Consider the following 24,998-nt stretch of genomic DNA (forward strand, 5'->3'; position numbering starts at 1 on the left):
CACCCTTATCATGGACCATAGCTTGTACAGAATGTAACAGAACGATTCCTCTCTAGACTGTCGAGTCTTCAAGATATTCTTGTTTGCATATGACACTACTGACTGGGTGAAGCCCCAGAGTTCTACAGTGCCTTCTTAAATGAGGTCCACAGCTACTTAAAACAGACTGGCCTGACAATCCACATAGGAAAAATAAAAGGGATACAGAATTCCAATTGTACATATTATGGCATGCAGTTGAACAGACAGTTCATTAAATTAGTCCAACATCTTAGATAGGAACCAAAGAAGGTAGATAATAAGTTTAGCCCCAAAATTAGTTGGGCAGTGGATAGAAAGCTATGCCTGGAGTCAGGAAGACTCATCTTCCCGAGTTCAAATCTGGCCTCAGATACTTACTAGCTGTGTGACCCTGGGCAAGTCACTTCACCCTGTTTGTCTCTGTTTCCTCATCTGTAAAATGAGCTGGAGAAGGAAATGGCAAACCACTTTATTATCTTTGCCAAGAAAACCCCAAATAGGGTCACAAAGAGTCATACATGACTGAACAACAACAAATAAATAGATAGCTATAATAGTATATACTTATATAACACTTGAAGGTTTAAAAAGTGTTTAACCTATTATCTCATTTGATTCACATAACAAGGAGGTAAAGCAGGTATGCCAAATCTTATTATCTCTACTTGATAAACAAAATGAGGTTCAGAGACTAAAGAGACTTAAATTCACAGAGCTAATAAATGGCAGAGATTGGATTTGAACTCAGATCTTTCAGCTCCACATCCAGCATCTTTCCCACCATTCCATATAGCCTAAAATCTCAAGTTTCTTTAAAGTGAGGTAAGATATACAATAGGGCAGCTAGCTGGAGGAGTGGATGGAGTGCCAGTCTTACAATCAGGAGGACCTGAGTTCAAATCTAACCTTAGAGACTTACTAGCTGTGTGACCCTAGGCAAGTCACTTAACCCTGTCTGCCTCAGTTTTCTCATCTGTAAAATGAGCTGGAGAAGAAAATAGCAAACCACTCCAGTAACTTTGACAAGAAAACTCCAAATGGGATTATGAAGAATCAGACACAACTGAAAAATGAACAAACAAAAAATACATACAATTAGATAGTTAAAGAATATGTTAAAGACAATTCCAAAGGACTCACAATAGAGAATGCTATCTACACCCAGAGAAAGAACTATAAAGTATGAATGCAGACTGAGGCATACTTCATGCTCGCCTTCCCCCCCCCTTTTTTTTCCTCTCTTTTGTTTTTGTTTTTGGGTTGTTTGGTTGGTTGGTTGGTTCTGTTTCTTCTTTCTCATTATTCATCCCATTGGTCATGATTCTCCTCCGCAACTTGACTAGTGTGTAAATTAATTCAATGTGAAGTTATACATGGAAGTTATATGGGATTCCATGCCATCTTGGGGAGGGAGGGGGGAGGGAGGGAAGAAAATCTGGAACTCAAAATTATGTGGAACCAAGTGTTGTAAACTAAAAATAAAAAAAAATAAAAAATAATATGCTAAATATTCTTTATACATTTTAGCAGCCTTACTCACACTTTAGACTTTGCACTTTTGCAAGTGGGTTACTGAAACAAATAGCTCTTTTTATTTTAACATTTTTAAACATTTACAGGGGACCCTAGGTAGCAACTCATAGATGGTACAGAAGAGAAACAATGTGATATCTGGAAAGGATAAACAGAAGCAAAAAGTTCCCTCCAAGGGCCTGTTGGGAAATGCATACAGAAGTCCAATATAAACAAATTATCATCTTTTAAGCAGAAAGATTTCCTTTACTTTTTTTTTACAAAGCAAACAAATTGCTAAGCCACAGCGTATAGAATAAGCAAAAAATGATGCTGAGTTTAGAATGACAAAGCCTATGGAATATGTAACAATCAGCTGGGCTGTGGGAATTTTTTAGAAGAAGGAAGAAGAAAAGAAAGAGAGAGAGAGAGAGAGAGAGAGAGAGAGAGAGAGAGAGAGAGAGAGAGGAAAGGAAGGAAGGAAGGAAGGAAGGAAGGAAGGAAGGAAGGAAGGAAGGAAGGAAGGAAGAATAAAAGAGAATGATACATTATAGAACTAGTAGAAGCAATAATGATTCATTTGGAAGAATAAAAGGTCTAAAATCTTAATGGGAATATTTTTTTTAAAGTAGGAATGAAGTGGGAAATAGCATTTCCAGACATCAAATTATACTCCAAAGCAGTACCCTAAGGAGCTGTCCTGGGCCTGCTTTTCTTTTCTCTCCACAGTCTCTCTCTTAGAGATCTTATCAGGTCTCATAAGTTCAACTATTATCTATGCAGTAGACTCACAGATTCAGTCCTAGTCTCTCTTGAGCTCCAGTCACAAGTTACACACTGCCTCTTAAACACTCCAACTAGATATCCCGTAGGTTTTGCAAATTTAACATGTCCAGAACAGAATTTATCTTTCCCAACTAACTTGCCTTTCTTCTAAATTTCCCAATTACTGCCAAGCATACAACTATCCTTCTAATCACAATTTGCAAAGATATGCCTGGCAGTAAGCCAGAATCACTAGATCAAAGAATATGAAGAAAAGAATAATGTGCGTCATCCTTGATTCTGCACTCCCATCATCCTATGTGTCAAGTAATTGCTAAATCCTGTCATATCTATCTCTTTAATATCTCCTGCACACATCCTGTCCTCTCTGTTCACACAGTTACTCTCCTAGTTCAGACTATTATCATCCCTCATCTGAACTATTTCAATAGCTTCCTATTTGGTATCTATGCCTCAAGCTTCTCCCCACTTCAGTCTGTCCTGTATAGAGCTGAAAAAGTCATTTTCCAAAAGCACAGGTCTGATCATGTCTCTCTCTCTCTCTCTCTCTCTCTCTCTCTCTCTCTCTCTCTCTCTCTCTCTGTCTCTCGCACTCTCTCCTCTCTCTCTCTCTCTCTCTCTCTCTCTCTCTCTCTCACACACACACACACACACCCTTCCAAATTGACTCACTCTCCCAACTTCTATATCGCCTCACTAGCCACTTTCCTACCCTGGAAAAACCTCCATACTGAGGGCCACTCTCCTGACTGATTAATTCTTAGCATAGATCACCATTTCATAAGGGGGCCTTGGCATGCTTACTTTCATCATGGCTCAAATCATTCTCTGTACTTCTCTGCTTCCTCACTACCCTCCTCCTCCCTGTCCTGGTCCCCTTCCCTCTCCTGATTTCCCCCTTTTCATTTCTCCCTCATGTTTTATCTTTCCCTGTTAATTTTAAGCTCATTTAAAGGTAGAAACTGTCTTTTTTGCCTGTATTTGTTTCCCTAGCATTTAGCACTGTGCCAAGTATATAACAAAGACTTGATAAACATTTTATAAAACTATTTGTCTATCTTTGGTGTACTTATATAGATATATGCATATATAGACACACACATATATGTATATATAACACACACACACACGCGCACACACACACACATATATATAATTTACAAGTACATCTGGGACTATGATATTAGTCTTTAAGTCTGGCAGTTCCACCATCTTTGATGGTGAAAAGTTTGTTAAAAAATCTTTGCAGATCTTTTCCATTTTTCTTCTGTTTGTTGTTCTTCCATTTCCATCCATAAGTGCCCTCAGAATGACTTTGTTTAGTCAGGTCTCTTGCCAAGCTTTCTTCAATTGGTCTTAAGAATTACATAATTTTCAGACAGTCTATAAACTTTAACTTGGCTGTTGTTACCCTAAGTGTAAGAATCTAATCCAAAGACTAACAACCGAACATATTGCTGGAGCAGTTGAATCCTATGTATTTTTACATTCTTAATATAAATGGAAGAAAGAAGGAAGTTGCAGCCAAATGAAAAGATGGATCATAGATATTCTTTGGAAGGACAAAGAAAGGAGTTGGTAGAGTTGGTTTAATTGTATCCAAAGAAAACAAGAAGTATTACTTCATGAAATACTTGGTCACCTTATATTGAATATTCATGGTAGGTATCTGCAAAAAGACTACCATGAAAATAATGGCAGTTTACAGATCAACACTGGTTCCAGAGTATCAAAAAGATAAAGAAATTCTACAAAGAATTTTATTAGACTTCCAAATTAAATCAACATAAAATGTGATCCTTAGTGACTTGGTTGTAAAGGTGAGAACAGGATGCTGAGAAACACATTGGGAAACATGGTCCAGGAAGAAGAAATTAGAGAGCCTAAAGCTTTGTAGACTACACCGAAACTTCACACTTTTATATCAAGAATAAATTTTTTCTAGAAAAGAATTGGTAGAATATGCCAGATACCAAATAACATCACATATTTATATTTTAACATATAAGAAAACATTGTTGACAGGGAGGTCAATGCTGAATCAGTTTAGTGCATATAGTAAAACCATTAACTTAGAGCAAAGATCAAAATTGGTTTTTAAAAAAGCTATAAGACTAATAACAATAAAAAAGTATAGCATCCAATTGAAACAACTCAATCTTAAACTATTTAAACAAATATTTGATAATGAAAATTGGGTAATAGACAACAGAAATAATATAGTCACCAATTAAAATGATTTTGTAGAGAAGTTTAACTACTGTAAATCAATTACCATAACAGGAAAACCAGAACAGTGCTGAAACCTTAATCAGTAAATATATCATTTATTTACTTGCCAAGTATAGAGGAATGGTAGCTAAAGTCAACACAGCTCCAAACAAGTTTAGAGTACAAACTTGTTTTTAAAATCTTAACAAAAAAAATAAATTATTTTAAGCATTATCGGTTTATAGACAGAAGCAGTGGAGGGCAAAACCAGCTTAAAGAAAGCTTGCAGGTGATATGGTTGTATGTTTAGAAAATCTTACAAATCAACAACAAAAAAGTTGATATAATAAATACCTTTAGCAAAAAAGTCAAGTATAAGAAAACTTTATAAAAACCATCTAGTTGAAAACCTTTAAAGGTTTCCAAAGTGCTTTAAAATATCATCTCATTTTATCCTGACTACAACTCTGAAAGGCAAGTGCTATTATTATTCCTATTTTACACTTTAGGAAACTGAGGCACAAAGAGGTTAAGTGACCCACCCAGGATCACATAGCTAGTAGTAAGTGTCTGGGGCTGGATTTGAACTCAGGTCTTCCCAACTCCAAGCCCAGGGCTACACCAACTGCAACACCTAACTAAAAACTATAAAATTAAATGCTGGTGGCTTTGTAGTGAAACAAGGAAGCTGGTTACTGTGAAGCTACAACTAGAATCATTTTGGGAAGCAATCTAGCAACATCTAATATGTTACAAAAGTGCCCTATAACTTTTGACATAATATTGTCCTTGTAGGGCCCTTACCAGAACGTGAGGGTATTATCATTTCAATATTTCAAGAACATGTAGCGTGATCAGTATGGGTACAATCTCCACTGAAGAAGTTCACTTGTCCAACAACATAGTAGATGGTTTAATGAGTTGCCATGGCCCAAAAAATAACCTTGTGGCCAACTGTCTACTTAAGATATCAAAGAAACAATATAGAACACCAGCTATAAAACAAAAGAACAAAAACTATAAAACTGCTTATAAAAAATTTTATAAAAAAGCTTTAAAACTCATAAATCTAAGGCATGCTCTCCTACAAGTAAATACACATACCATGAGTGGGCTAGAGTCAGCACAAATGCAGACTACACATGTGAGGCTACAGGTAAGGAACACATGTGGCTAAGGCAACTCATAACCCCGGTACTGAAAGGCCCTAATGTCTGTCTGTCTGTCTCTTCCAACCCCTTTCCTCTCCCTTCTACAGACTGAATCTCCTTATCTCACCCAGAACAGAAGTGCAGGGGCTAGTCACAGGCCCAATTCTACTACTGACTGGCATAAGAATTTTGAGCTGCTCTATTTCCATCCTGGGCTGGTTCACCTTTCTTTAGCCATTCTGGTAGCTTTATGCTCCAAGGGTCCCGCCCTATTGATGTTGATACTTAATTCAGACATCCCATCTGCATAACTTGCTGCAGCTTAGAACTCCCAAGCTCAAGAGATCTGCCAGCCCCAGCTTCCCTGGTAGCTGGAATTATAGGTATGTACCACTACCTCTGGCTACTTCACTCTTGAATCCATAGCCAGCTCTCTTCTCTGCTGCTTCCTTTCCTGTTTCTGTTTCTGTCTCTCTTTTAGTCTCTGTCTCTCAGTCTCTGTGTCTCTGTCTCTCTAGGTGATGAGGTTTGTCCTAGTAGCCAAGTAGCTCTCTTGTGAGATTCAATGCCCAATGAGGGATGGGGGAAGAAGGCAATAAAATAATACCTTCTCCACTGCCCTATGGGAGATGGGCAAGGATCTTGCTCAATAAAGCTGCTTCATGTCTCAAGTCTGACTCCTACCAAGGCTGGCAGGCTTAGGTCTTCAAAGGCCTTCAGGCATGTGGCCAACATTGCCAGCCACCCTTCCCATTCCATCAGGGAAAGAAACTTCTTCAAACTTCCCAACAGATAACAGGGCAGAGAGTTTAAACACATTAATATTTCCTTTCCTAGGTGATCTGCCTCTTACATCAATTGTGCTGAGTTAGGGAGGTGGGATAGGAGTGGGAAGCAACAACACATACACACACACCACACCCCAACCTGCAACAAAATCTGATAAGAACTTGGGCAGAAAAGCAATGAGATAAGAGAAAGAGAAAAGGAAGGAGGGGGAAAATTTTTTAATTTGTTTTCCCTCCCAAAATAGCTTTTTTGAGGAGGAAAGGAAGAAACAGAACACAAAAGTTGGAAACAGAAATATGTGTAAACATATTATTTAAAGGAATTCTTTTGTAAGTTTGGCTTTTCTTAAAGTGAGGGTATACCTGTAATTATATTTTGGCAAATTCAGGACTAATCATGAAACTATATAATTAAGGACAAATAGCATCTCCAGCCTCTACTAAAGTCTTCCACCATTGTCTCATAATTGTAAGGATGGGACGCTGGATTTCCAAAGGCCATAACAGCCCTACTCATAAGCTCTGAAGGCTTCAAGAATGGCTTGGTACACTGTCAGTCATTTTCAAACTAGCCTAGGCAAGTGTGGGGAGGCTCAGAGCTGAAGGAATGTGAACCAAAAGGATGAATTTTCTGGCCAAAATCATTCCTCAGGGATTGCTATCTACAATTATCCCCTGGAATCACATATTTTTCCAATTTAAGTAAATCAAGCGTCTCTGGAATACAGAAGGTACCTCTAAGTGTAAGAGTCACTTCCCACTGCGGCAAATTGTTACACTTCTAACTTAAAGCAAAAACAATCACATCATCTCCATAAGCTGGCAAGTCTTTAGGAAATTAGAACTCTGTGCAAAATGTCCAAGTTTTTTCCAAGAGAATTGTGGGACCACCCAATGGTGAAGAAAGGACAAGAAATTTAGAGTAAGAGAGCCTGGTTTAAATTTGACATCCTCTATGTGACCTTGGACCCTAAGTCACTTTGCCTCTCTGTGCCTCAGTTTCCTCATCTGTAAAATAAATGGAGTTGGGCTTAATAACCTCTAAGGCCCCTTCCAGTCTACATTCCTGTGATCCTAAAATGATTGTTCTTTTTATTTCTGATGACTTTGTTCTGAACAGCTCAACAGTAATGGCCCCCTTCTCCAAGCATTTTTTGCTCTGCAACTAGCTTTTAAACTTTCTATCCGTTTTTAGTGGATTAGAGAAACTAATCCTCACAAGTGTGATCAAGATGACAATTGGGATAGTTTCCCCAGTCATCCATAGAGCTGATGTAATCAGGTAAAATGAATGACCTAATGAGATTCAGGTTGGTAAGTGCTGCTTGACAAAGCTGTAATGATACTAAAGCCTCTAAGCTGCTGAAGAAATGAAAATGCCACCTATCAAATAAAATGACTTCTACATTCTCTAGCATGCACTAGGTATATATTGTCTATCTCTAACATGATACACAAATTCGCCTGTTTTTAACCTATGAAAGAGAGACTTTTTTCCTTTCTTTTCCATATAAAATTTAGAATGATTTTCCCCTTCTAAAATTAACATTCACATTCCCTAGACATCTTTCCTTTTTACTTTCCTCTCCCTTTTCCTCCCCTCCCCTCAGGGAAGTGGCCCCTAACCCACAAACCATAGGTCTTTACAATGAGGACTCCTCCCAAATCCTTCTGTTCCATAACACATTATACCCCCCAAAAGTCCTATTCATTCTCTGTACTTGTATTAGATTGGCTATTGTGAAAAGAGCTACTGAGAAAGCCATAATCTGATGGACTATATTTATTCACTTCATCCACAAATGAATTTGTACATTCCTGAGCAGCACTCAGGCTAATGCAACTCTCCATTTCTCAGATCATTTATAAAGGCCCTACTATGCGCTAGGTAGTGTGCTAAGTGGGGATACAAAGAAAGACAACAGTTCCTGCCCTTGAGGGGCCTACCATCTGGTTGGGGAACAACAGTTAACAAATAAGCTGTGTGTGGAAAAATAACGAATAATTAACACCAAGGCTAGGTTCTAGTACCTGGCTCTGCGACTATAACTTGCTTTCAAGACCTTGGCTAAGTTACTCTCTGGCCTTACTTTTCTCGTTTGCTAAAACAGAAAAGCTATTGAATCTGGTAATTTAAGGTCCCTTCCAGTTCTAAAATCAGTATTCTTTAGGAGGTTAACAAGCTAATAAAGCAAGGTCTCATTCATCTCACAAAGCAGCTCAGGAACTCAAAAAGACCAAATCTCAAATCGTTTGAAGTCAATTCAACATTTAATAAGAAATGTGGAAGGGGTTGTGTTGGATGGTGTGATAAATAAATACCCATGATTATATTATCACCTTAATGTTTACAAAGTGCTTTCCTCGCTACCCTCTGTGTTAGGTAAAGTATTATGCCCACTTTGTAGATGAGGTAAAATGACTTGTCCAGGGTACCCAGATAGTATATGTTGGAGCCAGAGCTTGGACCCAAGTCTTCTAAGTCATGCAATGAAAAAGAACGAAAAGAAAGGATTCAAATCTCAGCTCTACTACCTTACTGTCTAAACTTGGTCACTTGGCCCTCTATGGGCCTCATTTTTCCTCATCTGTAAAAATGAAGGGTTTAGGGGGCAGAGCCAAGATGGCAGCTGGAAAGCAGGGACTCGCTTAAGCTCTCCCACAGGTCCCTCCAAACACCTACAAAAAAATGGCTCTGAACAAATTGTAGAGCTGCAGAACCCACGAAACAGCAGAGGGAAGCAGGGCTCCAGCCCAGGACAGCCTGGATGGTCTCTGGGTGAGGTCTATCCCACACGGAGCTGGGAGCTGGGAACAGAGTGGAGCAGAGCCCAGCCTGAGCAGCGTGGACCAACAAGACCAGCAACTGGGCAGAGCATGCCCTAGAGCCCTGAACCAGTGAGCTGCGGCAGTTACAAGACTTCTCAACCCACAAACACCAAAGACTGCGGAGAAGGTTAGTAGGAAAAGCTGCGGGAGTGGAAGGAGTTCGCGGTTCGGCTTCCAGCCCCGGGGGCAGCGGAGGTGGGGCAGCTACGGCTGTTGTTACTTCTGGCTCCAGGCCCACCTCGTGGGAGGAATTAAGTGGCAGATCAGAGCAGGGGTGCACAGCCTGCTGAAGATCTAAGCCCAGTTCAGGTTGGGGGTTCTTGGGGAAGGAGCAGTGCTGGTGTGGCAGAGCTGGCACCTCCCCCCCAAACGTGGAACATAGAACTCTCTAGTCTACAAGCAGTCATACCCCACTGAAAAACTCAAAGGTCAAGTTAGTTGGCTGGGAATATGGCCAGGCAGCAAAAACGCACCGAGATTCAGTCTCAGACTTTGCATTCTTTCTTTGCTGACAAAGAAGACCAAAACATACAGACAGAAGAAGTCAATAAAGTGCAAGAGCCTACACCAAAAGCCTCCAAGAAAAACATGAACTGGTCCCAGGCCATGGAAGAGCTCAAAAAGGAGTTGGAAAAGCAAGTTAGAGAAGTAGAGGAAAAATTGGGAAGAGAAATGAGAAGGATGCGAGAAAACCATGAAAAACAAGTCAATGACTTGCTAAAGGAGACCCAAAAAAATACTGAAAAATACACTGAAGAAAACAACACCTTAAAAAACAGACTAACTCAAATGGCAAAAGAGCTCCAAAAAGCCAATGAGGAGAAGAATGCCTTGAAAGGCAGAATTAGCCAAGTGGAAAAGGAGGTCCAAAAGACCACTGAAGAAAATACTACTTTAAAAATTAGATTGGAGCAAGTGGAAGCTAGTGACTTTATGAGAAATCAAGATATTATAAAACAGAACCAAAGGAATGAAAAAATGGAAGACAATGTCAAATATCTCATTGAAAAAACCACTGACCTGGAAAATAGATCCAGGAGAGAGAATTTAAAAATTATTGGACTACCTGAAAGCCATGATCAAAAAAAGAGCCTAGATATCATCTTTCAAGAAATTATCAAGGAGAACTGCCCTGATATTCTAGAGCCACAGGGCAAAATAGAAATTGAAAGAATCCATCGATTGCCTCCTCAAATAGATCCCAAAAAGAAATCTCCCAGGAATATTGTCGCCAAATTCCAGAGCTCCCAGATCAAGGAGAAAATACTGCAAGCAGCCAGAAAGAAACAATTTGAGTATTGTGGAAACCCAATCAGAATAACCCAAGATCTGGCAGCCTCTACTTTAAGAGATCAAAGGGCTTGGAATACGATATTCCGGAGGTCAATGGAGCTAGGATTAAAACCTAGAATCACCTACCCAGCAAAACTGAGTATCCTGCTCCAAGGCAAAATATGGATTTTCAATAAAATAGAGGACTTTCAAGCTTTCTCAGTGAAAAGACCAGAACTGAATAGAAAATTTGACTTTCAAACACAAGAATCAAGAGAAGCATGAAAAGGTAATCAAGAAAAAGAACAAGAAAAAGAAATTGCAAGGAACTTACTAAAGGTGAACTGTTTTGTTGACATTCCTACACGGAAAGATGACGAGTATGATTCATGAGATCTCAGTATTAGGGTAGCTGAAGAGAATACGCATACATATACGTTTATGTATATATATGGGTGAATGTGTATGTATGTATATATCTATGTGTGTGTATATACATATATATGTGTATATATATATATATATATATATATATATATATATATATATATAGAGAGAGAGAGAGAGAGAGAGAGAGAGAGAGAGAGAGAGGACAGAGGGTGAGTTGAAGATGAAGGGAAGATATCTAAAAGAAATAAAATCAAATTAAGGGATGAGAGAGGAACATACTGAGAGAGGGAGATAAGGAGAGATAGAATGGGGTGGATTATCTCGCATAAAGGAGGCAAGAGCAAGCAGTTCTGTGGGAGGAGGGGAGAGGGTGGATGAGGGGGGAATGAGTGAACATTGCTCTCATCAGATTTGGCCTAAGGAGGGAATACCATACATACCCAATGGGGAATCTTACCCCACAGGAAAGAAGAGGGAAGAAAATAAAAATAAATGGGGGGGATGATGGAGGGGAGGGCTGATGGGGGTGGAGGTAATCAAAAACAAACACTTTCGAAAGGGGACAGGGTCAAGGGAGAAAATTCAATAAAGGGTGATGGGTTGGGAAGGAGCAAAATATAGTTAGTCTTTCACAACATGAGTATTGTGGAAGGGTTATACATAATGATACACATGTGGCCTATGTTGAATTGCTTGACTTCTTAGGGAGGGTGGGTGGGAAGGGAAGAGGGGAGAGAATTTGGAATTCAAAGTTTTAAAAACAGATGTTCAAAAACAAACAAAAATGTTTTTGCATGCAACTAGAAAATAAGATACACAGACAATGGGGTGTAGAAACTTATCTTGCCCTACAAGAAAGGAAGGGAAAAGGGGATGGGAGGGGAGTGGGGTGACAGAGGGGAGGGCTGACTGGGGAACAGGGCAACCAGAATATACGCCATCTTGGAGTGGGTGGGAGGGTAGAAATGGGGAGAAAATTTGTAATTCAAACTCTTGTGAAAATCAATGCTGAAAACTAAATATGTTAAATAAATTTAAAAAAAAATAAAAAAAACTATTTAAAAAAAAGATATTATAAAACAGAACAAAAGGAATGAAAAAATGGAAGATAATTTCAAATATCTCATTGAAAAAACCACTGACCTGGAAAATAGATCCAGGAGAGATAATTTAAAAATCATTGTACTACCTGAAAGCCATGATCAAAAAAAAGAGCCTAGCCATCATCTTTCAAGAAATTATCAAGGAAAACTGCCCTGATATTCTAGAACCAGAGAGTAAAATAGAAATTGAAAGAATCCACAGATCGCCTCCTGAAAAAGATCCCAAAAAGAAAACTCCTAGGAATATTGTTGCCAAATTCCAGAGCTCCCAGATCAAGGAGAAAATACTGCAAGCAGCCAGAAAGAAACCATTTGAGCACTGTGGAAACACAATCAGGATAATACAAGATCTAGCAGCTTCTACATTAAGGAATGGAAAGCCTTGGAATATGATATTCTGGAGGTCAATGGAGCTAGGATTAAAACCAAGAATCACCTACCCAGCAAAACTGAGTATCATGCCCCAAGGCAAAATATGGATTTTCAATAAAATAGAGGACTTTCAAGCTTTCTCAGTGAAAAGACCACAGCTGAATAGAAATTTTGACTTTCAAATACAAGAATCAAGGGAAGCATGAAAAGGTAATCAAGAAAGAGAAATCATAAGGGACTTACTAAAGTTGAACAGTTTTGTTTACATTCCTACAAGGAAAGATGATGTATCATGAGATCCTTCCCAGCATTAGGGTAGTTGAAGGGAATATACATATATATATATACACATATATATATATGCGTATATATATATATATATATATATAGACAGAGGGCACAGGGTGAGTTGAATATGAAGGGATTATATCTAAAAAATAAAATAAAATTAAAGGGTGGGAGAGGGAGAAAGGGAGAGATAGAATGGGGTAAATTATTTCACATAAAAATGCCAAGAAAAAGCAGTTCTGTAGGAAGGGAAGAGGGGGCAGGTGAAGAGGAATGGGTGAATCTTGCTCTCATCAGATTTGACTTGAGGAGGGAATAACATACACACTCAGTTGGGTATCTTACCCCACAGGAAAGAAGAGGGAAGGGGATAAAAAAGGGGGGATGATAGAAGGGAGGGCAGATGGGGGAGGAGGTAATCAAAAGCAAACACTTTTGAAAAGGGACAGGGTCAAGGGAGAAAATTCAATAAAGGGGGACAGGATAAGATGGAGGGAAAGACAGTCTTTCACAATATGAGTATTGTGGAAGTGTTTTGCATAATGATACATGTGTGGCCTATGTTGAACTGCTTGCCTTCTTAGGGAGGGTGGGTAGGAAGGGAAGAGGGGAGAGAATTTGGAACTCAAAGTTTTAAAAGCAGATGCTCAAAAAAAAAAGTTGTTTTTGCACGCAACTGGGAAATAAGATACACAGGCAATGGGGCATAGAAATCTAACTTACCCTACAAGAAAGTAAGGGGAATGGGGATGGGGGTGGGGGGAGTGGGGTGACAGAAGGGAGGGCTGAATGGGGAACGGAGCAAGCAGAACATATGCCATCTTGGAATGGGGGGAGGGAGGGTAGAAATGGGGAGAAAATTTGTGACTCAAAATCTTGTGGAAGTCAATGCTGAAAACTAAAAAATATTAAATAATAAAATATGAAATTAAAAAAAATGAAGGGTTTAGACCAGATTGACCCCTATTAAGTCTCTGGTCTTCTGGGATACACATCCAGTGCTCTTTCCCCTACTACACAAAAACAGTCGGGGTTCCCTTCCCATGGCATATGAGGAAGGGGTGATCTAGGCTTACAATACTTCATCACTGTGATCTCTTCTAAATGGGATCCCATGACCCTACACTGCCTTTCAGACACCTCAGACTCAAGAAGTCCAAAGGAGAAATCATCTTTCACAATAAACTATTCCTTTTGTCCAAACTACATATAGTCAAGGGCACACCATCAGCTCCTCTTAGCCATACAGACTTGAAACCTTGGGTGTTGTCCTTGGTTGCTTACTCTCAAACTCACCTTACAAAGCCAACCAGGTTTCAAATCTGGTAATTTGCTAACCCAGCCACACTGTTAGCATCTTCTCCCTTCAGATTAGGTACTGTCTAATCCACATGAGAGGCAGCTAAATGGCAGACTAGTTAGAGACCTGGGCCTGGGAGCAGGAAGACTTTGAGTTCGAATCTAGTCTCAGACACTTACTAGCTGGGTGACTTGCCCAAAGTCACTTAACCCTGTTTGCCAGAGTTTCCTCATCTGTAAAATGAGCTAGAGAAGGAAATGGAAAACCACAGAAATGACTGCAAAACACTCTGCATACATTTTGTTTTTATACCTAGTTATTCACATGTTGCCCATAGAATGTAAGCAACTTGAGGGCAGTTTTTTTGCCTTTCTTTGTATCCCCAGTGCTTATCGGAGTACCTGGCACATAGTAGATAGGCGCTTATTAAACGCTTGTTGATTGACTGGCTGCTCCCAGAAGGCTGCGGGAGCCCACCCCTGGCCATACCCATTACTCGGCTAGTGAGGACTCCCCACAGCTTAGCTTTCCAAAAATGCTGCGCTAAACAAAAGGCCCCACCCCAGCCCTAGGGGGAGTGAGACACTAGCTGTACCCCGCCCGCATCACCAAACAGCGGGCGTCCGGAAATGGTCGTGGCGGCCGTGGATTAAAGGCACGGGAATGCAGCCAGAACCCACAGCAGTCCGAAGCTCCCCACGGGCGGCCTCGCCTCCCCTCACCGTGGGGGCTGGTGTCCATCTTCAAGGGAAAGGTGTCTGTGGACAGACCGGCCCACGAAAGGGGGCGCTTCCCACCCTCTCCCCTGCAAGCTGCCCCAAACCCAAAGGAGCCGGCACCAGCTAAAGTGGGCTGGGGGTTCCTTCTGCTCCCCAATCTTCCCACCTCCCGACCCGCCCCTAGACTGATCGCCGTCCGCCCACGATCTCTAGGGTCGCCCAGAGCGCGGCACTGGGCCCTGACGTCAGGCGACAGCACAAGAGGCGGCCACGCAACCCCCGCGGAACGGAGCCCCGCCCCTTCCCACCCCTGCTTCCACGCCCACCCCCACTCCACCCCTTTCCCTCTTCTCCCGGCCAAACCCGGTCAGGCTAAAGCTCGAAGCGCATGCGCCCTCAGAGCAGAACCAGTGAGGGGTAGGGGGCTGGTATAGCCGCGTGGTGACGTTCCATCCCGGCCCACGTTCCTTCGCGCCAGGCGCCGAGTGCGGTCAGGGAGTAAGGTGTGCACCCATTTGCGCCAATGGCTGCGGCCCTTCCGTGGGCAATCACCCAGGTGAGGGGCCCTCGGCATTCCTGTACAGGTGGCACCGCACCTCCCCTCTGGAGGGGCTGTCCCGTGCCTCTACCCCGTGATAACCCATTTCTGTGTATGAGCAGGGTAGGATGGACGACTGGCCCAAGGAGCGTTCACTAAACTGGCTGGACAGAGAAACCCAGAAGCGCCTTTGGAGGCAAAGCCAGGAGCTGCTGCAGCGGGCGAAGACCAGAGCTGTCAACTGGTGCTCACGAGTGGAAGATCCTCGGGTCGGTGGCTGGGAGGTTTCGGGGAGTGCACACTGATAACCAGGACCCAGCTAGCCTAGAGAAGAGCTCTGCTGGTGGCTGCTGAGCCCCTCCCCCCCCCCCCCACTATCCCTGTGTCTCCTGTACCGTTGTCTTTGTTGCAGTGGGGTGGGGTGGGTGGGGAGAGCTTCAACCTAGTAACTGAACCTTACCAGGAAACTTGAGTTTGAACTTGTGCGCATGCGCTCCCGTAAATGACCATGGAAAGTATCTTGGTTAGGTTACGCGACCTGGGTTCTCTGGTCCTAACTTTGCTACTAAAAGTGACTTGAACAAGTCACAGCCCCTTCTCTAGTTGTTTCTTCCTCTGTGAAATGACAGGATTAGACTAGATATTCTCTAAGAAGCCTTGACATTTGGATCATTAGGCCCACCAGTGGTTGAAGGGATTCATCTTACTCAAGTCTATGTGTGTCACTTGCACAGAAAAGTTATAAAATCCTCCTGTTATAGTGCCCCACGGTAGTAGATGCTGAGAGTGATCATTCTTAATTTTGACTGAGAGTTGATTTTTAATGTATCTGCCATGTTATTTCCAACAGGCTTCCCCTCCCTCTGGGACTCAGTTTTCCCATCTGTAAAGTGTAGGAATTTGACTAGATGCTCTCTGAGATTCCTTTTCAGATAATTGTTAGGGCTTCTGGCAGCTCTAAAATCATATGATCCAAAATTTAAAAAAAAAAAGTGTGTGTTGGCTCTCCCTTCTAAAACAGTAATTTGGAAGGGATAGTGAGATGATATAGTCCAAATTTCTCATTTTACAGATGAAGAAACTAAAGTGTGGAGAGAAAAGACTTGCCCAAGATCATACAAGGAATGTCAGAGCCAGACATGAGCCCAGGCCCCCTGACTTTATATCCTGTGTTCTTTCCGTGACACCACAACACCTTTCTAGGCCAAAGTTTACTTTACATGTGGATAGCCAGAAAAGTATTCTTCTGCAGTAGGTGCCTCCAGACACATATACCACACCTAGAGAGTCCAGTATCCAGAAGTTTTCAGAAGCATAAAACATGGTAGAATGCTCACCATTAATGTTCCATATGTTCAACAACAGGGAGAAGGGAAACCGATAAGCCTCAATACTTCGTTCAGAACGATGGCGGACTACATGGATTACGTTTCAAGTCAGTGTGGGGTGAGTCCAGACAAAAGCCATGCTCCTGACCAACCTATTACTTTTATGGCTCTTCTAGGAATTCATGGGACATTCCTGTTCCTCTCCAGACATGGGCAGTATTGATTGGCAGTACCACATGAGGATCAGGTATAGGGCAGCTAGGTGGATAGAACACTGGGCCTGAAGTTAGGAAGACTCATCTTCCTGAGTCAAAATTTGGCCTGAAATATACAGCCTGAGATACTAGCTGTGTGACCCTGGACAAATCACTTCACCCTGTTTGTCTCAGTTTTCTCATCTGTAAAATGAGCTGGAGAAGGAAATGGCAAACCAGGGTTTTTGCAAAGAAAACTCAAAATGGGGCCACAAAGAATTGGACACAACTGAATCTTATAGACCAACTTAAATTAGAACCAAATCTGCATTTTTTCTGATTGGTAACAAAAAAGTTATCACTGAATCAAACCTGAAGTTCTACTTATTTCATCTGGTTCAAGTGACTTCTGATACTAGCTCTCACACACACACTGTGTACCTTATGATGGTAAAGATGAAGGGGCGCCATGCAGAGCAAACACCACCAACTATTCAGTGGAACTGGGAGGAAGTTGGCTGAGAATTGGCATGAGAGATATTAGCCCTTCTCTGACAATGAGGATGGTGACAGTGGTCACTTCTTCCTGTAGATATTTAATTCAGAATAGATGTTCCTCCATCAGGGTGAGAGTTAGGTGCCAACCTACCCATTATGCAGCCTCTCAAGGTCCATCCTAACCTTTTCTATTAATTCACTGACATGTTTGCCCATGTTGGGATGTTCAAGGAAAATTTTCATAAAGGCTATTTCTCTTCAAGAAAACTACCAGCTGATTGGGAATAAGGAGGAAGCTAAGGGGTGGGGAAGAATGTAAAAGAGATCATTTCCTTCCTATTACTTATACACACTGGGCTCTGGAGAAGTCCCTTCTCATCTCTGAACACATTTCCACTTCAATTTGAAAGTCACAGTGACTCCAGAACAAGATGTGAGCCATTGGTTCAATTTAAAAACAAGAAAACACCTTTTGATTCATGCTTTATAAAAGAAGTAATGTCTGGGTCTGTGGTTTTAGCAAATGAATATCCTTTTTGCTTTCATAGAAATCCCTCAGAGGAGGAGGAGAGATAATCATGGAGCCTCCCCTGTGTTTTCCTTGAGTGCTTTATTTAATCTAGGCACAGACACATAGATATTATAATACCCAGAAGTGATTCCTCCAGTGTAAAGAGTTTGGCCCTTGCATTGTGGTTACAGTTAGTGAGTTCGGTGCCTTCAATGAGTCATAGTGAAGGATAAGTCTGTGCTTAACCCTGAGGGGGGAAGTGAAGAGAACTGCAGCCACTTTCCACCCCTTTGCATTCTTTGACTTATGACCCCACCCACCTAGCATAGGTGAGGCAGCTAGTCAGCTGTTTTCTCTTTGCCCCTTTGGCCCTATTTCTAGATTTTGGAAGGACCCCTCCCCCTTCTTTAAAGATGGGACAGTAAACATTTGACTAGTCATTAGAGTCTGTTACTGCCCATGACAGGAAATGCACAGAGGGTATTTTTGTCACCTTGGCAAGTGGCTGCCCTGGTTGTCCTAGGAGGACCTTGCTCAGAGCCCTGTCCTGCCCAGTATCGGTGGTCCAGGCTGCTGCTGTTGTACAAAGAGAGCAGAGAAGCAGCAGATGGCAGCAAAGTGATGCCAAGTATGTTGATTCTTAGCAGACATTTTGCTCAGCATGGAGTATAATCTCTTGGAGAACTGAGACCTGTTGAACTGAAGAGACACTGGCATTTCTCTCCCCCAACTTCCTGAACCTTGGTGTTATTCTCCGTACGGGTTTTGGAGAGTCTGGTGAAGAGCTGAGGAGTCACAAGGGAAGCTGGAAGACTCACTTCTTTGAAATAGGAAGGTGACTCCCAGGCAGGAGCAGCTTGTGGTAGATGACTTCTCAGGCCCCTTCCAGCTCTGTGAGTCTCTGATTAGGACTTTGGGCATCTCAGTTCTGTATTTTGTTCTGCAGAGGTTTCATGATCTTGCACCAGACAAGGCAGCACTGAACCATGTCTGCAGATATCACCGAAACCATTTGGACCCGATGTCCTCTTCCTGGGTGAAACTGGTGAGTGCCCTTGTAAACCCTTGACTTTCCCATGGTAGACACTTGACATGACACTATTCTTTGGTGTTAAAGTAACACACGGTTCTCCTACCTCAAGCAGTGGATGGCTCTTGGCAGCCTGAGAATGTTTCTGAAGCAAGGAAGTAGAGGATTTATGTCCTGAATCATCCCTACAGGCCTGGGCTGGAGTTAAAGCCTTGCTGGTAGCCTTCAAGCAAAGGCTGTGGGGTCACTTGGCAGAGAGGATAGAGAGTAGATTCCTGTCCAGGTAAGGCTCAGACTAGCTGGCCTCTAAGATCTCTGAGAGCAATGTGATTATCCCACAATTCTGACATTCAGCATTTAAGTAAGGTGGTCCTCTGAGCATTCTGAGCCTGTAAGGATGGACAAAGGACTTTTAAAAAAACACTCATGCCCTTTGCATGAAACAAAAGTTAGGGGTGATGACTTTTCTATAGCACTTTTGCAAAGTGCTTTTTTCGCAGCAATTCTGCGAAGGAAATGATACAAGTTTTATGATCGGCATTCTACAGATGAGGAAATCGAGTCACACAGATAGTAAGTAGAAGATTGACGGGTCCCCTGACTCGAGTCCAGTGTTCTTTTCATGATATGACTCTAATATGTCTCTGGTGATCATTTTTTAGAAAGTGTTTTGGGGTCTCAGTTATAATTGAAACTGAATTCAGTTCAATTGGAACCTTTCCTTAGAGGGGGAAAAACCCGCTACATTGTTGTCAAGGCTCCTTGCTACAAACTTATCCTTTTCAATGTCTACCTACATCATTCTGATGAGAGCCAAGGATGTTAGTTTTTTAAACTGTTATGATGAAAAAAACCTCAACCCAAAAGAACAAGGTACTTTGTTATAAGCCCTGGTGACTTGAAGATTTTTGTGGTTAAACAAAATGTGCTCCAGAATAATCAAGCTGGGATGGTGGGGCCCAGCAAGTAATTTGCTGCTTGGTCTAAGTAGGCTCCGGGGGTTGTAAAGGAGTATGGGTAGGGACAGGATGGTTTAAAAAAAAAAGCCAGAACAGGAGCTCTAGGGGTTAGTTCCTATTGGTGAGATGGGCCCCAATGCTGCAGAAGCCTTCATGCTGGTACATGTCCCCAAACTGACCACAGTCCTTGGCTGTGAGCTTGGACCTCTGTTCCCCTCCCAGTGCCACTATTGCCAACAGGTCTCAGGTTCCCTCCCATTTGTACAAGCCGCTGATCCTCAGTGTCCTCTTCTGTTGAATTAAAGAGTTGTATACTAGGTCATGAAACTTAATGGAGTCTGTGAACTTTTTTTTTTAATTTGATAACTATATTTAAATGTATTTAGTTTCCTTTGTATTTCTATGTGTTTTATTCATTTAAAAATATTATGCTGAAGTAGTTGTCCATAGCCTTCACCAGACTGCCAGAGGGGTCAATGACCAAAAAAAAAAAAGGTTAACAGCCATTGGTCCAGATGATCTTCAAAGGTCCCTGTTAGCTCTGACATTCTATGTTTAGTCGGGGAGGGGGGAGTGGAAACATTTACTACAATAAGGTCGGGGGAAAGTGGATTAAAATCTCCATGAGGATTTGGCCCAGACTGCAGTATCTATTGCATCATAAGAAATTATAGATTTCTGGGTTAGAGGAGAACAGAGAGTATAAGAATTCATTCACATTAAGAAAAAAAGTGAAGGAAGAAAGGGAGCAAAAAATCACTTAGCAAAGAACTCATTGAAAGAAGCCTCTTTGGGTTCTAGGTATGCCAAGGTGTGTGTCAGGACGTGAGTCCAAGATCAGTCTTAACTAAAACTTTACTAGAAAGAACTAGTAGAACTAGCCTGGGGAAAAGGCCATACCTTGTCAGCAATCCAGAAAACTGGAAATGACCTGGAACCCCATAAAACTAAGTGCCATTCATCAAATCTTAACTCTAATCCTTAGAAAAAATCCACATCCCATGACCCTGGAGAGAGCTACCAAGTAACAACGACTGGCCCAGGACTGTCCATGTTTGACCCAGGATCATCCAGATTTGAATCAGGACTATCCACATTTGACCCAGGATCATCCAAGTTTGACCCAAGATCATCCAAATTTGGCCCAGGACCATCCTGGTTTAAGTCCAGACCATCCACATTTGACCCAGGATCATCCAAGTTCGACCCAAGATCATCCAAGTTTGGCCCAGGACCATCCAGGTTTGACCCAGGATCATCCAAATTTGGCCCAGGACCATCCAGGTTTGACCCAGGATCATCCAAATTTGGCCCAGGACCATCCAGGTTTGACCCAGGATCATCCAAATTTGACCCAGGACCATCCAGGTTTGACCCAGAACCATCCAAGTTTGACTCAGGACGATCCAAGTTTGACACAGGACCATCCAAGTCTGTGGTGAGTTCCTACATTTAGCCTTTTAACGTGATGATGTAGTAAAAATAGCACTGAGTTTGGAATTGAATGTCCGAATGCTGGCTCTGCTTCTATAACCTCGGGTGAGACTTCTTAACCTTGGTGAGACTCAGTTTCCTCACCTGTAAAATCAGTGAATTGGAACTAGATGATGGTTAAGCAGCCTTCTAGCTCTAAAGCCTATTCTTTCCTCTCAACAGCTAGAGCCCAGCCATTCCTCTGGCTATTACAGGATGCAGAGTTGCCTTAAGTTGGGATGCTCCAGCACATTAAGGGTCACTAACTCTTGCCCCCATCCCCACCCCAGGCACCCTTTATTTGAAGCTACAGGATGTTCCTTGTGTCTGAATGCATAGCTGTGGTTGGAAGGAATTTGAGGTATTTGAGTCCCAATTCCTGCAGTTAGGATGTGCCAACACCAGATTCCGATGAAATTCCACCAGCTGTGAAGTCAGCAGGAGTGGTCTGACCCTTTTGCTTCCAAACTGAAAATCCCTTTTTGAATTCCAAAAAGCAGAGCTTTGCAGGGGTCTGGTCCAAACAAAATGTACGCCAGAAGGCCATCAACCACTTCCCTCCTTCTTGTCACAACAGATAATGACACTGCTATTTCTCACGTAGGATAAATAAGTGGCTCATTTACTGTGTGAAACAATTTGGGGGAGGGAAGTGGGGAGAGGGAGAATTCACAGAAGAGTTCTGAAGAGTAACTGGAATTTGTTACCATAAGAATTTCCTTAAATATTTGCACCCAGATTGTTAATGAGCCACAATACAGATCGTTACTGGTATTAACAACCAAGACAATATAGTGGTAGGAGGAGGAGGAGCAAGGATCTTGGGAGACCTGGGTTCTAGTTCTAGCTCAAGCTGTGTGACCTTGGAGAAGTCACCTCTCTAAGTCTTGGTTTCTCATCTCATCAAAATATAAATAATTCGACTGGCCATCTTGCAAGAATGTCGTGAGGAAGGTGAGTGCTAAGTGAAGTCTGAACAGCTTCACAAACGTGAGTTAGGATTAGTATTTACTCATGCTCCCATTTTAAGCCCTTGGCTCAGATGCTCCAATACAATCAATTAGCCGTGGGCACGTTGATCTTTCTGTCATTTCCTGGAGCTCGACTGCCAGGCAGCCAGAGTCTCCTGATGTGCAAGATTCATGGAGATTAACCACCGCTGGATTAGCCTCCAGGATTCTGCGCAGGCACTCTTTTCAAAAGCCATCTCTGTTTCCGTAGTTCAGAACATGCAAACAGCAGTCATACACATCAGGTGTATGAAGCAAAGAATATAGACTTCAGGATGTTCATCTCAATCAGTGCCTGAAAATGACAGGGTTTGTGGTCTAGCTTTTTCAAGCTGGGAGTTCTTTGTTAAATCATAAATATCACCTTTTCTTCACAATGGCAGATGCTCCTGTTGCTGCAGGCATATAATCGTAATAATTGAAATTTATATATTGATTTAACATTTTACACTTACATTGTTATTTGATATGGAAGAGAGGGTTACTATAGACATCATCATCACCCCCATTTTACAGATGTGGAAATTGAGGGTGAGAGATGTTAAATGACTTGACTATGATCGACACAACTAGTAAGCACCTGAGGCAAGGTTAGAATCCAGATCCTTCCTGATTCTAAGGGAAGGCCTCTTTCCATGACCCCATGCTGCCTCTTTATCAGCCCATACCTGATAGAAATCCTGCCACACTGAATAACACACACACACACACACACACACACACACACACACCCCTTAGTGACTTCAGCCCTTCCTCATCAGGTTTGTTCTTTGTGAGTCTCTCTGCTATTCGACATCTGTGGTAAATGGAGGAAGTTCTGCTGCCAGTTTGCTCCTTTCTCAGATCACAGCTATGCTCCCATCATATCTCTGTTAAACAAGCTTCCTAACTCCTCTATCTCCAGCTCTGTCCTTCACATAGCTGCTAAAATAAGTTTCCCAATGTGCAGATCTACTCAAGCATCATTTAGTCAGTCAGCTAACATTAAGGGCCTACTACATGGCAGGCACCATGCCAATCTCTTGCCTAAAGGAAAACAGTCTGGCATTTTGGGCCCTCCCCAGGACTGTGTTTTTAATTTTTATGTCCCAGGCACTCATCCAGCATACTAACTTACAAGGGGTGGGGAACTTGTGGCCTTAAGGTCTTAGACAGAGTAGGTGCTTAATTAATGTTTGTTGAATTGGTTTGAATGCCACATAACTTCAGGACATCCTTGTCCTGACTATCTGTGGCCATTGCTAAGCCTGAATCAAATCTTTCCATTAACTCCCACTTCTGTGGGTAGGTACTGAAACAGAAAGCCAAGCTTCCAGTAGCTTTTCCTAGCCAAGTAATTTAGGCCATTTTAATGACTATGTTGAAATCAACTCCCAGAGTGTCTTGGCTTTAGAAGCAGAGAAATGTATCGTCGTCACCATCATCACCACCATTATCACAGGTTTTATAGAGCCTAGTTAATTAGGATGGTTCGTCATCCTGAGCACTTCCCTGGTATTGCAAATCTGGGGTAATAAACACGTGTTGGTGTCCACCCTCTCTTCCACAGACTACCACCTAACTTCATAATGAGCAGCTCCTCCTATGTGCAAGCAGAACCCCGTACCATCTTTATTTTATTCTTACATTTAAGAAGCAGCTACTAGAAGTCTTTTGGGGGGATGAAGAAACCACAGCCCAGGTGGGAAAAGTGTGATTTTGATAAAGGAACCACAAAGCTCTAACCCATCAATGTCCGTGTTTTCTTTCCAGGCCAGAACAAGTGCGAAGGACATCACAATAGAAGTTAATCCAGGGACTTATGCTGTCACAGTGGGGTCCCCCGATGTAACCACAACACGCATGATAGAGGTTGACTCGGGACAAATCATTGATTTGAGTTTCCCTCTTTAACGCTGGTCAGAACCTTTTTTAAAAATATCAAAGAGAATTAAATCAAACCACGCTGTGGTTTTCTTTGTCAGTATTTATACATGAAAAGTATGTATATGTAGTGCCAATCAAACAGGTCAGATCTTCTAGAGCTCTGATCTGTCTGTCTTGGGGACTTTTTCTACTGAATTCTCTGAAAGGGGAGAGGAAGGATGGATCTCTTGCCTTACCCAGCCTGAATGTGAGGAATAATGTGCCTTGAAACTTGTTTGTAAAATTGTGATTTTTTTTTTCCCTACAAAGTTTATCATGGAAATAAAGAAATTTTGGAAGTAAGGAGATTTCATTCAGATTTTATTTTATTGGAGGTAAAATAAACATCCTGCAAAGCAGTCTAGGCCAGCTTGTAAAAAGTGAGACTGGAGACACACTCACCCCAAACAGACACCCTGTGGCTACCGTTACAGAAACATTTCATATATATAAAATCTGAAGCCGCTCATCCATCTCCTTTCACAAAACCACCTGCAGAGAATAGAAGGCAGTACTGCAGAGACCTCTTACACATGCACTGAGGGGACAGGAGAACTCTAGCACCACGAGGCAGGAAATGAACCCCACCATATGGATAATGATTATGCTCATGGTTGATATCTCTCGTGATCTTGGCTCTACATTTTTGCTTCATGGAAAGCTTTTTTAACTATTAGATTAATCTCTTCGTACTTCCTACAAGATTTTTTAAAATGCTCCCTAGAGTATTTCACATTTCATGTAACTTCTTTCCATATCTATGATTCGCTGAGGCACCAAACCTAACAATTTAGTCCATTTTGAATTTGA

The 24,998-nt window shown here is 41.9% G+C and overlaps 1 protein-coding gene across 1 annotated transcript; it reads left to right on the forward strand.

Annotated features, from left to right (window-relative positions):
* The first annotated feature begins 15,048 nt into the window (after positions 1-15,048).
* Positions 15,049-24,489, forward strand: AKIP1 (A-kinase interacting protein 1). Its single transcript, XM_036763872.1, has 6 exons — positions 15,049-15,298; positions 15,403-15,549; positions 16,646-16,726; positions 18,758-18,856; positions 20,786-21,238; positions 24,036-24,489. Exons 1-6 carry the CDS (start codon positions 15,266-15,268, stop codon positions 24,174-24,176), a joined length of 954 nt encoding a protein of 317 aa, XP_036619767.1. The 5' UTR covers positions 15,049-15,265; the 3' UTR covers positions 24,177-24,489.
* The last annotated feature ends 509 nt before the right edge of the window (positions 24,490-24,998 follow it).

This window comes from Trichosurus vulpecula, chromosome 6 (assembly GCF_011100635.1).
Source record: "Trichosurus vulpecula isolate mTriVul1 chromosome 6, mTriVul1.pri, whole genome shotgun sequence".
Classification (NCBI taxonomy): Eukaryota; Metazoa; Chordata; class Mammalia; order Diprotodontia; family Phalangeridae; genus Trichosurus; species Trichosurus vulpecula.

Bases quoted from the DNA above. Each gene is read 5' to 3' on its own strand.
- AKIP1 (XM_036763872.1), top strand. From the start codon at position 15,266: ATGGCTGCGGCCCTTCCGTGGGCAATCACCCAG. The intron at 16,727-18,757 runs GTGAGTCCAGAC...TTTGTTCTGCAG, and splicing joins ACGTTTCAAGTCAGTGTGGG to AGGTTTCATGATCTTGCACC. The intron at 21,239-24,035 runs GTGAGTTCCTAC...TTTTCTTTCCAG, and splicing joins CAGGACCATCCAAGTCTGTG to GCCAGAACAAGTGCGAAGGA.